Source organism: Gymnodraco acuticeps, unplaced genomic scaffold (assembly GCF_902827175.1).
Source record: "Gymnodraco acuticeps unplaced genomic scaffold, fGymAcu1.1, whole genome shotgun sequence".
Lineage (NCBI taxonomy): Eukaryota > Metazoa > Chordata > Actinopteri > Perciformes > Bathydraconidae > Gymnodraco > Gymnodraco acuticeps.
In genome coordinates, this window is record NW_022990341.1 from 596,643 (window position 1) to 611,880 (window position 15,238).

At 42.1% G+C, this 15,238-nt stretch overlaps 1 protein-coding gene across 2 annotated transcripts in view; it reads left to right on the forward strand.

The window, feature by feature from the left end:
• The window catches only part of tle5 (TLE family member 5, transcriptional modulator), a 46,471-nt gene that overhangs the window by 20,022 nt on the left and 11,211 nt on the right, over positions 1–15,238 (forward strand). For both annotated transcript variants that reach the window (XM_034223508.1, XM_034223509.1), the window contains exons 3-4: positions 3,403–3,466; positions 9,226–9,270. In XM_034223508.1, coding sequence (XP_034079399.1) covers positions 3,403–3,466; positions 9,226–9,270 — 109 coding nt within the window. The remainder of the gene's footprint in view (positions 1–3,402; positions 3,467–9,225; positions 9,271–15,238) is intronic.

Here is a 15,238-nt window from a genome sequence, read left to right on the forward strand (position 1 = left end):
CTGTTGTTTGCGGAGGATTCTGAAGCGGCAATAACACCCGGCGCGTCTTTTCCCTCGCCTTTGGTTTCTGTAATTCCCATAACGGTGAGCAGCACCGTTTAACCCTCTTCAGAGAGCCAGGGCGCAGTTGAAAGAAAACCTTTTTTGTCTGAGCATACAGAACATGCATACAGTGTCTATTGACTCAGTCGGGGGGCTGAGATGAGGCGGGGGGGGGCTCGGGAGCCACAGACAAGGCTTTGTAGCACTTTGCTTCTGCGCCGCGCTTGTCTGTTGCCGAAGCCTTTAAACGGCAAATGTACCGCAGGCGTTCCCCCGGGGATAGTAGCGAGCATTGTAGCTGTTGCTGTCTTCCTCTTCCCACCCCCGCCTCCTCTCCCACCCCCTATCCCTTCCCCTCGTTCACATGCATAAATAGATCAGGGAATACATAAATCAAAATAAAGATGACAGCAGGAGCGATTTAGAGATGGAAGAATCTGCAATAAAACTCCATCAAAGTGTCGTTTGAGAGCAGCGGTGCAGGCCCGGGGGCTGCTGAGCACCAATCAGAGGAGGCACAGAGCCAATCCCAGGTAGGCTGGCAGCGGGGAGGCCAGTCGTCATGACAACCCACCACACAGCCTACGCATGTACACAGGGAAAGCAGGAAGGGTTTTATGTAGGAGGGAAGGGGAGTGTTTTGGATAAGTGGAGGCTGCTCACACACACGAAAGAATAGGTGGTAGAATAAAGCTGCCCAACAAAGAAGCACCGCCCACCCCCTCAACACATGACTGTTGCTCAGGTTGGATATCTGTTGCGTGCCATGGCATAAACCACAGATATCTTGTGAAGTGTCTGACTGTGTTCGCATACAACAAAACACATCCTCACTTTAAATATGGAGGTGTGTGGCGTAGTGGGTTGTCCGTAGGTGTTCGGATCAGAGGGTCACAGGTTCAAACCCCGCTGCAGTCAGCATGTCGTTGTGTCCCTGAGACACTTCACCCCAAATTGTTCCTGTGGGGATTGCCCACAGTATTGAGTATGTAAGTCGCTTTGGATAAAAGCGTCTAACATGTAATATGTGTTGGGCCTTCATGCGCCTCTCACCTGCACATCTTCTTTGGATTATATCTGGCTGCATCTGCTCTCTATTGTTTACTAGTATCATCATTAAAGGTCTCCGATATATATATATACACAAAACATGTCTCTGAAGTGTTTGGCTCCAAACACCAAACAGATCATTGCAGCATTACCCATAATCCCCTCTGTTTCAGCCCTGTTTCCAAAGTGCTGATTCTCTGTCTGTTACTTTAGATGAAAATAAGGAGCCCCTCCCCACGCCCCTCTGAGAGATATCTGGTTACAAAGAACACAATGGTGCTCTAGGAGGAGATTCAGATGATAAGGTGGGGGGGGGACCTTGGTTGCTGATTGGCTAATGGTTACACAAGCCAAAAAATCGTTATGACATCATAAAGTGGCCAAAATCAGATCATTTTCAGACAGGTTTTTATAGAAATGGATCAGGACAAAAAGAGAGAGAATCTTTGTTCCTGAAACTTTCAGAGTCTCTTTCCACATGTTGATGTAGAAGAGACATGAGGAAGAGGGGACACATGTTGATGTAGAAGAGACATGAAGAAGAGGGGACACATGTTGATGTAGAAGAGACATGAAGAAGAGGGGACACATGTTGATGTAGAAGAGACATGAAGAAGAGGGGACACATGTTGATGTAGAAGAGACATGAAGAAGAGGATTTTGCATAATGGGTGACCTTCAAAAGCTGATCCATATCTGCATTTGAAACAAGTAGTTAGCCCTCAAACAATACCATCACCACTGTTAGGCTGAATAATTACCACTTAGTTTTAAATTGTTCAAAGCTTTTTTTACTTTTAATGCGCCGCAATTAAAGCTAATTTGAAATAATGATAACATCACACAAGGCCTTTGCTTGTCCTCATTCGACTCCAGAAGTAATAATACTTCTGAGACTTATGCGAAGGTAATTGATCACAGTGAATTATGCCGTTAACTTTTATATTTTGAAAGAGGTTCTGAGTATTGAGTGTACTGAATAGTGAGTTTTTCAGTAGCACAATAAGAGCAGAACGATTCTGGGTCATTACAAGATGTCTGTGCTCTTTTTTAGAATAAATATTTCACGCAATAGATTCTAAACTGGGTGGCATGGTTTCAACATGCAGAAAGTAGGTCCTGAGTTTAAAATTAACTTCAGTCTTTTCTGATTGGACTTCTAGGGATTTCTAGCTTCTGATACATTGTGTGCCATGAATGTGTGTGTGCCAACAACATGTCCCCAATACATGTTGAATAGACCCCAGTCCCTCAGTGGGGGTGGATAATAGATTATTAATTCAGCATGCACTGGAAAATGCAAAATAAATACTTGTGTATTTTTAAAGCATAATCACGAGCATGAACTCTTTCAAATACTAAATAGGATAATCATATATTATCACTGTTATACTATGAATCAATAAACAAGTGTGGTCCCTGCCGTTAACTCAGCGAACACTGCAGCTGCTGTGATAATTATAGAAGCACAATACAGCGTGAGCCCACAGCCCTGTGTTACACTGTGTTCAGCCTGCCAGTTAAGACTAACAGCGATGAAGAATCAGCCAGCGCTCACTCTAATCGAGCTGTCATTCCTGCAGACAGCTGAGAAGAACATCCCAGCATAAATATACACACACCATCAAACAGGTTTCAGACTTATCCTAAATCTGAAGCTATCCACCGTGTGCCTGCGCATATCTTTATGTGATCTGAGTCTTATCCTGTCCTCACATCGCATGATGCCTTCTGAGACTGGCACGTTGTAACTGGCTGCTTCAGTCAAAAGCCAGCGAGAGGAATTTGTCTCCCCCTCTGTCTTTTTCATTTCACGATCAGGGTGACTTGTTGACGTGTCCTCCTTTGTCCTGTCGCCTCGCGTGACATCAGCGCTGACATGATTACAGCTAATGGCTGTCACTGGGACTGGACGCAAGAAATGCTCCCAACACTATATTTAGACTTTTTTTCTTCAGTGCATCTTCTTTGATTTAGAAAGCAGACATTCTCCAGACATTTTCTGGAGTTGGGTTTGACCTCCTCGTGTCAAACGACACCCTGTCAAGCTTTGTGGAAACGCTGCCACTAGTGAAGGTGAGGATGATGACGGCGGCGGTAATGATGATGATGGAGGCTGTGAGGACAGCTCAGATGATGACAATGGAGGTGGTGCCGGTGATGAGGGTCGAAGAAGTGATGATGAAAGGCATGACAGAGCTGCTGGTGATAATGATGAAGGGGGTGGAAGTCACCTGGCGTCAGCACTTTACAGTGGAAGACTGTCAAGCTGAATAACAAGGTCTGACTCTCCTCTTCCTCTCTCCGCAGTTTGAAGCTCGAGTGTGACAAGTTGGCCAGCGAGAAGTCAGAGATGCAGCGCCATTATATCATGGTGAGTGAAGCTCTGTGGGTGTGTGTACCAGACATGATGGTTTGTGTCATTTTGCCAGTGTGTTTGAGCAATGTGCGATTTGATTCTTACATGTTTGTGTTTATATACAAAGAAAATCTTTACTGTGGTTTCTTTTAGGTATCATTATATTAACATATTTTGCTGTCAGCTATTGGTGCGTTCACTAACTTTCATAATCATCAGTAACATGGATTAAAATGACTGAATACAAATAAATTGGAATGATATCACTTTAATGTGTTGAAACCTTTCAAACCAGGAAAAGAGGACACTTGTGCAAAGTTAGGATATCCAATATTTACTACAAAATCTATCATATCACAATATTGATATGTGATTGATATATTCCCCAGCCCTAGTTTCCCCTCTCTGTTAATGAATACTCTTCTCCCCCAAATCCACCACCTCTCTCTCTCACCTTTCTCAATATAAAATACCTCCATTAAATATAATTCTGGTGAATTCTAACTCGTTTCATGGCTTCGTTAAAGTTGCTGAGATCAGTCAAGTTCAATGATCATTCTTGCTGTCAAAAAAAAACAAGATTGATTAAATGAATACAAAAAAGGAACCGCTCTCACTTCAGTTCAGTGTGTGCCAAACCATTCACTGAATTGTATTCTGGGAAAAAGCTGAACTATCTGTCCTTGTCCCTTTATGACCGAACAGACGGAGAGAAAGAGAAAACTGTGGGAGAGAGACTTTAGCTCTTTTGTTTGAAACGGTTCATAATCATTTGGAAGCATGTGACAGTCTTCTGCTTTTCTCTGAATGATGAAAATGAACTGTGGAATTTACTGAGAACCAATTCCCTTCCATAACCAGATCCATGCAAAGTGGTGTCCCTCAGGTCTCAATGGTTAGCTTGAAAAGAACCATTTTATTATAACCAATGTTAGCCAAAGCTACACAAATAAAACCATAGTTGCAATGAATTGTAATTGTATTTTATTATTCTCTCCCTTTGTTTCGGGAAAACTGTATGTGTGCTTTCTCTCTCCAACTACCTTCATTTCCTCTCTTCACACATACACACTCACACACTCTCACACACAGACATGTTTGCTCGCTGCTCTCTGCTCCACCTCAGGGCTAATCTCATTGTCGCTGGCCGTGGCTGTGTTGCCGTCTGATGTTTTGCCTCTAATTGATCCTCTGACTGGCTTTAATCTCATCTAATCTGTGCCGCCGCACTGCTCTCTCCACCATCAGCAGGCGCACACACATGCACACACTCGCACACACTCGCATACACACTTCCTCTCTGAGTTTGAGGGAGGTGTGAGTGCAAAAAAACCTCACAAACACACTACACTCAATGCCGGCCCGATAGCAGCAGCACAGACATGTCAGGAAACAGACAGGAGAACATCGGATATGATCAAAAAACATCAGGACACGTTTTTTAGTTTAGATATTTTACATTTAGTTTATTTTTATCGAGATGAAAGTGCTTGTTGAATTTACATTACATTACATTGCATTTAGCTGACGCTTTTATCCAAAGCGACTTACAATAAGTACATTCGACCAGGAAGACACAACCTTGAAGAAAACAGAATCATAAAGTACATCAGGTTTCATAGAGCCAAACATTTCAAGTGCTACTCAACTGGCTTTAGATAAGCCAGTCCTTTATTAGTATATAAGTGCTTTGTTAACAGTTCTATCGCTCGAAGTGGAGTCGAAAGAGATGAGTTTTCAGTCTGCGCCGGAATGTGTGTAAGCTATCTGCTGTCCTGATGTCAATGGGGAGCTCATTCCACCATCTTGGAGCCAGGATAGCAAACCCACGTGTTTTTGCTGATGGGAACTTGGGTCCCCCTCGCAGCGAGGGGGCAGCGAGTCGTTTGGCTGATGCAGAGCGGAGTGCACGTGCTGGGGTGTACGGTTTAACCATGTCCTGGATGTAGGAAGGGCCAGATCCATTCGCAGCATGGTACGCAAGTACCAGTGTCTTGAAGTGGATTCTAGCAGTTACCGGAAGCCAGTGAAGGGAGCGGAGGAGCGGAGTGTATTTAGCATTTAGTTGGTTTGCAGAACCTTCCTCCAGTTGACATGATTTCTTTGATGGTAGCATTAATGTCCAGCAGGATGTGTGCTAGCCTGCAGGCTGATGCTATCGCTACGGAAAGGAAAATGAAGAGTTTCCGTCATGGTTTGGTATTTGTAATGATCCGTTTGTAGTTCACTAAAGTGCAAGGCTTGCAGCTGGGGATATTTTTTAAACCCAGTGCTTTGCTTCTAGTTTACTCTTTGGCCTAATGGGTGCCAAATCAAAACACGAAGAGAAACCAGACACAGCCGTAAAAATACACGGTCATTGAAAGTGTTACGGGGAAGTTCAGCTCTCTGTTGTTTCTGTTCTGTGTAGGATTTACCAGCTCAGTATGGATCTGTTATAGGTCCTACCTTTTTCATCAAAGTTTAATATCCAATCTTTTATAATCTTATTCTCATTAATTGTGTTATATTTCCCAGTCTAGCAGTCCATGCTGCACACTCCAGTAGTGCGCCTCGGTTCAATGCACTCTGATCTATTATCCACCTTAACAGAAAGAAGAAAAAAAAAGTCTGTTCTTAAGCTTAAAACTACGATTATTGGTTTAGCATAACACACTGTTGTCATCCCTCTTAAGTAAATGTGTAAAAGCATATATGATTCAAAGCCACACCATTCTTAAAATAGAAGACAATGTTTGTCGCCTTCTTATAAATGCAACTGCCTGCAGCCATGGTTACCACAAGCACAAATCTGATGTCACCCAGTGAAAGAGTGGATGAAATGCAAACCAATGAAACACTTCTGCAACGTTGTGTACGATTCGGCGTTGTACCCCACGTTTGTTTTTCTTGTTCGTTCCTCATTGGGAATTTGATACTTGTGTGAGGCGGCAGTATAAACCTGGCTTGACTCTAGTTGTAACCTAAATGTGCACGGACGCTCAATTCATTTTGGGGAATCATTTATTTTCATAAAGTTCTATGTAATATCTTTATGTGAAATACAAAGGGATTTTCTTTAGTCAAAACCGTCTTCACATTCAGCTCAAAATGTTGCGATAAAATTGAGCTATGAACGCAATACAGCTCATCCCTCCTCCTCCACTGACACACACACACACACACACACACACACACACACTTTCAATCGCACTTCCACTCCATCAGTGGCAAGCCCGGCCTTGTATCCCCACAACGAGCACCCCCCCTCCCCCACTCCTTCTCTAATAGCATATCAGGTTGCCCCACTCCCCCGGCCGGCGGCAGCACCTCCATTTCCCCAGCGCTGTAATTACTTTAGGGAGCTTCCGCGTGGGCGCAAGCAGCTACAGAGAAAAAGTGTGTGTGAGTGTGTGTTTAGTGTGTCTATGCATGTGCTTGCCCGTACAAGATAGTGTCAGTGTGAGATCCAATAGAAAACAACAATTGTGTGTGTGTGTGTGAGTCAGAGCAAGTGATTGACAGAAATGTGTGTGTGTTTGTATGTACGTGCACATTTATGTGTGAGAGATCTGTGTGTTTGTTTTCCAGTGACAGAGCCAGCCCCCCCCTGCAGACAGAGTGGGTGATTAACAGGGTTGACGCCTAGAGGGTGGCCCTCTCATTAACACTGAACTCACTCACATATACACACACACACACACACACACTCACTCACTCACTACAGAGGCTCTTTCTCTACTCTCGCCTTTTCTCTCTCTGTTCCTTTTCCTTTTCGTCACCGTGTGTCTTCTCTTCTCTTTGTGTCTGTGTACAACGTGATGAAGAATAATTTGTATCACTTAGATTTCAATCTAAAAAAATATTTAAAATTGTGACACATTTGTACAGTTAGAGTTACCAGGAAGCACTACTCTGACTTCACATTGTTATAGTCATACTGTATATCACTAAAACATACATCAGGTGAACGGCACACGATCGGTCCCTCACAGCAATCGTTGCCTAATTTACACTGAACAAAAAGGGTAGGGTTGGCGTTAGGGTAATGTTCTGAATCGAGTGGCCTGTGTTCGTCGTCCATAACATACGCCTGCCCATACCATAACCCAGGGGTAGACATTAAGGGTAAAAATTCCACTGGCCCTCCGGGCCGGTGGAATTGTATTGTCACTGGCCCCACCATTGTAACCACTGGCCCGGAGCGTTCGTCCAAAAACAATCTACTAATAATGAAGAAAATTAACACATTTGTTGCAATAGTAATTTATGCACTAACTACATTACTACTTGTACTACAACATTTGAATCATCAGTTCTTCCTCATTTTCCTCAATTGTTCATATTTGGTTTATTAAAATAATGATATTGTGGTCATTGTTAAAAAATGTCTGCTATTATTATGAGTATTATTATTTGTATAATGCACTTTCTGCCTTCCTGTCATCAGGAGTTAGAAATGTAATGGCTATAGATCAGATTAGATCCTTCATTATCCTAAACTGCTGGGACATTTCCCTAAAGCCAATACCTTTATATTGTCTACTCTTCACTTACTTGTCAGCATAGGTCGGCATTGATGTACAGAGCCGACAGAAGACCTTGTTTATATTGGCATCATATTGAGAGGTGCAGTGACGCATCCTAAAACCAGGAAGTAAGCTGCTGGTTCCCTCGACAGAAAGCAATGGGATTTCTCCACAGGGTTTTGGAAAATAGCTCGAAATAAGGTCTGTGGAAAACAAACCTGTTTGATAAATGCACGTTTTGTTCAGCCGGATAATCTCCACATGTCTACCCTACTTTTATAATGTTCGAATCATAAATCTAATCGATAGATTATAAAAGGGTTTTAGGATGCGTCACTGCACCACTAGAAGCCAACTCCATCGATCAAGCTGGCTGAAACTTTCTCTCCCTCTTCTTCTCATACTCCCTGTCACTCTCCTTGAACTCCTCCGGTGACTTTCTTTTATTTGAAGATTGTTTTTTGCCCGGCGCTTGGCCGGTTACCGCTGGTATTAAAAACATTTTGGCGAATGGTTAGGTGGCGCGATAGTCTGTAGTGAAGGAGCCCGCTCACGCTCACGGGAGCCTGCTCCCGCTGCGCTCCGCAGCAAACAGCTGTTTGCTTTTCACCCAACAACGACAAGCGACTCACGAAACGCTATGTTGTAGCGTTGATAAACGAAACAATTTAACTAAATTGCTAGTCAAAATACCAATACCACAGGAAACAATTTTTTTTAAACAATATTTTAGTGGCCCGAGCGGGCAAGTGGAAAGTACGCTATGCCTATGCTGGCCCGCGGTGTCTAAATAGTGCTTCCGGGCCAGCGGGCCATTTATAATGTCGAGCCCTGCATAACCCCACCACCACCACCACGGGCCACTCGATTCACAACATTACCCTAACCCTAACCCTACCCCTCACACCAGATACTGACTGGTTTTCGGACCCCCCCAGACCCCCCCAATAAAGCAAAACTGCACGTTTCAGAGTGGCCTTTTATTGTGGCCAGCCTAAGGCACACCTGTGAGGTGGGATGGATTATCTCGGCAAAGGAGAAGAGCTCACTATCACAGATCTTTTCAGATTTGTGAACAATATTTGAGAGAAATGGTTATTTTGTGTATATAGAAATGTTTTAGATCTTTGAGTTCATCTCATGAAAAAAGGGAGCAAAAACAAAAGTGTTGCGTTTTATATTTTTGTTCAGTGTAGTTTAAGAAGATGGTCTGTTACAGTTATTTGATGCCTATGTTGTAACGCTGTGTCCTCTTTTTCTTCCCAGTATTACGAGATGTCCTACGGGCTCAATATTGAGATGCACAAACAGGTGAGTTTAGATTGAATCATTTTATACAAATATCTTCTGTTCCCATCACATAAAATACAAACCTGATGCGAGTCCATGCGTGGTGGACAATAGTGGCGTACCATGCGATGGAATAAAATGGCAACTTGGTGCGACAGTGAGTAGGAAAACACCTCTAAAACCAGCTGTGTGATAGGGCACATTCCCTTTGAAGTGCTTTGGAAAAACCAATGTATAAGATTAACTGCAATTTCACAACTTGGAACAAAAGAACCAGATTTGTCGAATTAAACTAATACAGAAGTGAGTTTTTTGTTATTTCATCCCACCATTTGTGATTCAGACAGCATCATTTTGAATCTTGACGATGAGTGTACAAAGTGTCAAGGACTACCAATCCTTCATCGCATACTATGGCTGCTCAATTAATCGTATTTTAATCGCAATTACGATTTTGGATTGCAACGATTATGAAAAAAACATAATCGAAATAAAACGATTATTTATTTTATTTTTTTATTGGTTTTTCAGTTGAATTATACTTAAAGTTCACGGTAATCAACTGTTAAAAACATACTTTTTCAATAAATGGATGCTTTCAAAGTAAATGGATAATCGTTTTTAATAATCGTGATATCAATTATTGACTCAAATAATCGAGATTATGATTTTTGCCATAATCGAGCAGCCCTATCGCATACCCTCATTGCAGATGTTCATAGACTTTCATGGCCATCAAAACCTTGGCAGTGTTCCAGCTTCCCTTCCCCTAACATCAGCTATGCAGAGAAAAAGTATTTTATTTTACAGAACCTTGAGCGTCCAAAATAACACCTCATGTTGTTATTCTGTTGATGCAGACACAGCTGTGCGTTCCCAACTACCCACCCCCAACCCCCATGTACACCTGCAGCTCACTGATTGGCAGGTGTGAATTACAGAGATAATCTCCCTTCACTTTGGGAGTGTTCGGAGACGTTTGAATGATGCCACCTGAGGCTGTGTGTAGATATGCACGCGCCGAGGGGGTTAGCTTTCCCGGCTGTTGCCAAATCAGTGATGAAGTGTGTAAGAAGATGTGAATTTTATCATCCAACTTAGGGAATGAGGGAATCATTTACATTTCTGGAAATTGATTTGGCAAAGTGCATCGTGGTAACGGTGAAATTCTTTACCAAATGATTCAAAGGGCTGTATGAACATATTTTAGATTTAAGGAAAGAATAATTAGACAGTATTAGGATGTCAGCTAGCACTGATTTTAGATTGTTGTGTTGACTTTTGATTTTGTGTCACTGTAAGTATTGGTTATAAGCAAGGGGTAAAATAACCTGCTCCTTTCCATCAAGTACTACAAAAAAAACAGCTTAAAGTGTACATGTTTTGTTTTATAAGAATGGCCATGAAATAAAACTATAATAAAACTTCCAGCTAATATCTTAAGAGACCCTTCCTGAATGTAGACGGTGCAGCTAGAATCTGTTGGCCATTTTGAAAAGGCAGCAGAGGGGTGAGGAGGCGATATCCGTACAACAGTTTGTGTGGCTGAAGCCGGGGGAGTAATTTATGCTCAGCCTGTAGGAGGGAGAGAGCGATGGGCCTCTAAAGGGCTAGCCCTTATCGGTGACCTCGTCTGGCGCTGCCTCTCCACACTAACACACACACACACACCGTCTTTATGATTGACGGTGCGCGCTGACAGCCATATTGGGAGAGCCGAGAATGCTTTGACAAATGGTCACGCAGAAGTAGCAGCTCCCATGATTTAAAGACCTTCACATGTATGCACACACACACACACACACACACACACACACACACACACACACACATACACACACATACACACACACACACACACACACACACACACACTGAGTAAGGATGCACAAGATGGCTGTGGTGCACACACACACACACATACATACACACACACACACACACACACACACACACACTGAGTAAGGATGCACAAGATGGCTGTGGTGCACACACAAACACACAGGCTGAGACTTATGTGTGCGGTTCATCCCACCCTTTTCCTTTATCTGAAAGGAATGAAAGTGTGTGTGTGTGTGTGTGTGTGTGGATTCAAATCTGTGTGTCCAAAAGTCTTTGTGATATTGTACATTTGTGTGTGTGGTTTGCAACTGCCTAAGTGTTGATGTGGTGCCCTTCTATTAGCGCATATGTATTTGTGTGTGTGTTAATGGCACGTGTTTATAAGCATGTGTGTGTGTGTTAATGGCACGTGTGTGTGTTAGTGCATTTGTGTGTGTGTGTCGGTGCGCTTGGTGCACAGTATAAGTGGGTGCAGAGAATCTCTAGTTCCATTAGAGAGTTGAAATTGAAGGGGATGTGTGGAAATGAATGTCGAGGAGCATTCATGTCTGGGCCTATTGTGCACAGCCAGTCCCTCCCCCCACCATCATCACCTCCTCTTCTTCCTCCTCCCTTCCCACCTCTGTCTCTATTTCCCTCTCTTTCTTTCTCTCTCACACATTCAATTGCTCCCTCTTGATCACTCTGTCCCACTCAATTCAGAACATTTCTCTCTTGTCTCTGTTTCTCCGTTTTGTCTTTTACCAGTTTTCTTATTTGAACTCCACACATCAGGTTTAGGCTTGCCCTTTCACACATGTAGCTCAACACAGGAGATTGATCATGTCAGAGGTGATCTCATTTGGTCGCCTAAACTACAACCCATTTGTCAAGCCATCGATTGATCTATGTGGGTAGAAGTACAAATGAAAAGCCATTAAACTCTAAATTAACTGTATAAGCTGCAGTGAATTCTACTTGTGAAACCTCAATTATTTATAAATAAACTTAAATAGGCTAATGTAGCATTTGAATAGATTTTGCGTTATTCATTATACCTAAATGACAATAACAGACTCAAAGCCAATCAGTATCTACTTCCACTCATTCATATGATTTCCAAAAAATAAAAACACCAAAGCAAAGTGGATTTCCATGCAAGTGTACTAATTTTATCATTTAAACACAAGGCACTTCTAAAGGCAATACTAAAAACAAACAATTATGCTATTTATTAGACCTAACAGGAAATATACCAATTATAATATCCCTTTGTGTTGTGATGTGCAGCGCCAGGTTTTTTTTTTAACCCATTCGCCCATCCAACCTATTAATAGAGCCAATCCGCTTCACCAAACTCGCAATATTTCTGTATAAATCAACCACCCCGACCCCCCTAAATATGCTGTATTCTTTCCACTGAGACCTTGATGGGAGCTTATTGATCAACCAACCAGAATGTCGTAGTTCTCATCTTCTGAAAAAACCTTACCTCTTCTTATCTCTATTCTTTCTTATACCTTTAGGGGTAAGCAATACTTGGAAGCTTAGTCAGGGATTCATGACCTGTATAAATAGATATTCATGACTATCGTTATTCTATAGTATCACAATTGTGACTTCAGCCCTTCTCGACCAAAGTTCCCACATCTAATCGTCCTATCAGTTGGACACTTTAGTTGCCGTATTTATGTAAATTCCCCTTCTTCATCACCAATTCAAAGTGCTTTACATCCTCATTAACACATAATAGTAAGACAATAAATAAACATAATGGAATAACAGATTCATAAAAACAATGCATTAATGAGATACAAAATAGTTTAAAAACGACATTGTAAATACAGTAGGTGCTAAAACAAGTTAAAAGGCTTCTGGGTAAGCAGCTCTAAAAAGTAGTGCCTCGACTTAAAAGAACTCAGCGTTGGTGAAGACCTCAGGTTTTCTGGAAGTGTGTTCACTTTGTGGGGAAGCATAAAAACTAAAAGCAGCTTCGGCGTGTTTGGTTCTGAGCCGGGGAACAATAATGGGTAAGCCCGCCCCCGATGATCTCAGAGCTCTGGGGGGCTCGTAACAGGGCAGCATGTCAGACATATATTGGGGTCCCAAACCATTGAATGCTTTATAAGTTACCAATACAATTTCAAAATCGATTCTGTAAGCTACTGGTAGCCAGTGCAGAGATCTGAGTACTGGGGTGATGTGTTCTACTCTTATTGTTTTGGTCAGAGACCTGTAAATACACTATTACAGTAACGGTAGTGTTTGTTATCCAAAGCCAACCGCAATAAAAACATCAACACTTAGTCATTGTGAATCATCCGGACAATTCACAGATGGGCTCAATCTGACATTTCACAGATTTAGTTCTGGGACTCTGGCAGGGGAAAGTCTGGTCAATGTCCGGTTCAAATCGTTGGGATATTTGGGTTTCACATTCTGCTCTTCTGGGTAACGTCTATATAGGTCCAGGGTTGCAGCGCAGGTGAGAAAGGAACTCCGGTGAAGAGAAGTCAGGTTGAAATCTGGATTGAAATGGGAATATGTTGAATGAAGCGCCATTGTTGTTGCCGGGTCCCCTTTGTGTTCCTTTTGTTCTGTTTTCTCCCCATCTTCTTTACTCCGTGAATGCGTTTCTTGCCTGACAACATAAATCTCCATCTGTGGTTTGTTTATGATGTATGTAGTGTATGTACTTTTATTGTGCGTCTAAATAATGCACAAGCAGTCGTAATGCACACACTGTACAGTATTCCCAATTCCCACAACATTCATGCCTAACGAGGGCGCCTATAGGTTGAACTCTAGAAGCCCTCTTGACTAATTACTTCTGTTAAGTGTGATGGCATCATTATGTAGAGCTTTTTAAATAATTAAAAACAGAAGAGCTGAAATAATAGGATCATTATTTGACTGTTTATTTTATTTAATAAGAAAGTCATCTGCAAATATTGCACTATGCTGCTTTTCTACCTCTTATGTGATCGTACCCTTAATATATATTTGTGTTTTGGACTGCAGGAGATTAGGCTGGCTATTGTTTTACAATGTTCGACATTTTGTAGAGCATTCCCTCTTTTCAGTATCATCAAAACGATGGGTAATATAAAACGTTAAAAAACCTACTGACCTATCAAACAGGGGCTCATGAGACATAATGGACCCCTTGAAAGTTTAAATGTATCATATATTGTGCTAATGGACGAAATGATTTCTGTGTGAATACATTTTCAAAGTAACTAGCCATTGTAGTAAAGTACAGTATTTCCTTCTTAACTTTAGTAGATTAGAAAGAGTACATGCTTAATAGTGTCACAAGTACTACCTGCTTGAGTACTTTCTTCTACTGCTGGTCAGATTGCGTAACTGTTATAACTGCAAAGGGCTATTTCTATGTCTTAAATCTTTTTGAGCTGTTAAAATAATTATGAGCAAGCATCACGTCCGGTTGTGTTCCTGGCAGGAAGCAGCAGAACTCAAACAGTGCAGCTCATTCAGGGACAAACGCTCGACACCCTGAGGAAGTCTGTGAAATGTTACGTTTGTTTAGGCTGCCTTCCATGCTTCCTTGAAACCCATTTCAAATCAACTCAAACACATTTCTGAATCGGTGTTTGTTTTCCTCATTGAGTCAACATTTTTCAAATTACAAAAGATAAAGCTTATTTAAAGACATCTCCAACAGCAATGAATTCAGTCTCTTCCACATCTCTGATGTGTTTGTCCCGTGTCCAAGCCCAGTTGTATTATTATGTATGCGTTACGTGCACACATACAAAGTGCCCGTCAGTGAATGTGTGCTCCAGTAGCACTTGAGGAAAACTAGAGGCAAAATGTAAAGGACAAAAGAGAGGAAGAAACTGAGAGGGGGATAATAGAGAGCACAGATAACTGTGTGTGTGTGTGTGTGTGTGTGTGTGTGTGTGTGTGTGTGTGTGTGTGTGTGTGTGTGTGTGTGTGTGTGTGTGTGTGTGTGTGTGTGTGTGTGTGTGTGTGTGTGTGTGTGTGTGTGTGTGTGTGTGTGTGTGTGTGTGTGTGTGTGTGTGTGTGTGTGTGTGTGTGTGTGTGTGTGTGTGTGTGTGTGTGTGTGTGTGGTGTGTGGTGGTGTGTGAGGTTGTTGTGTGTGTGTGTGTGTGTGTGTGTGTGTGTGTGTGTGTGTGTGTGTGTG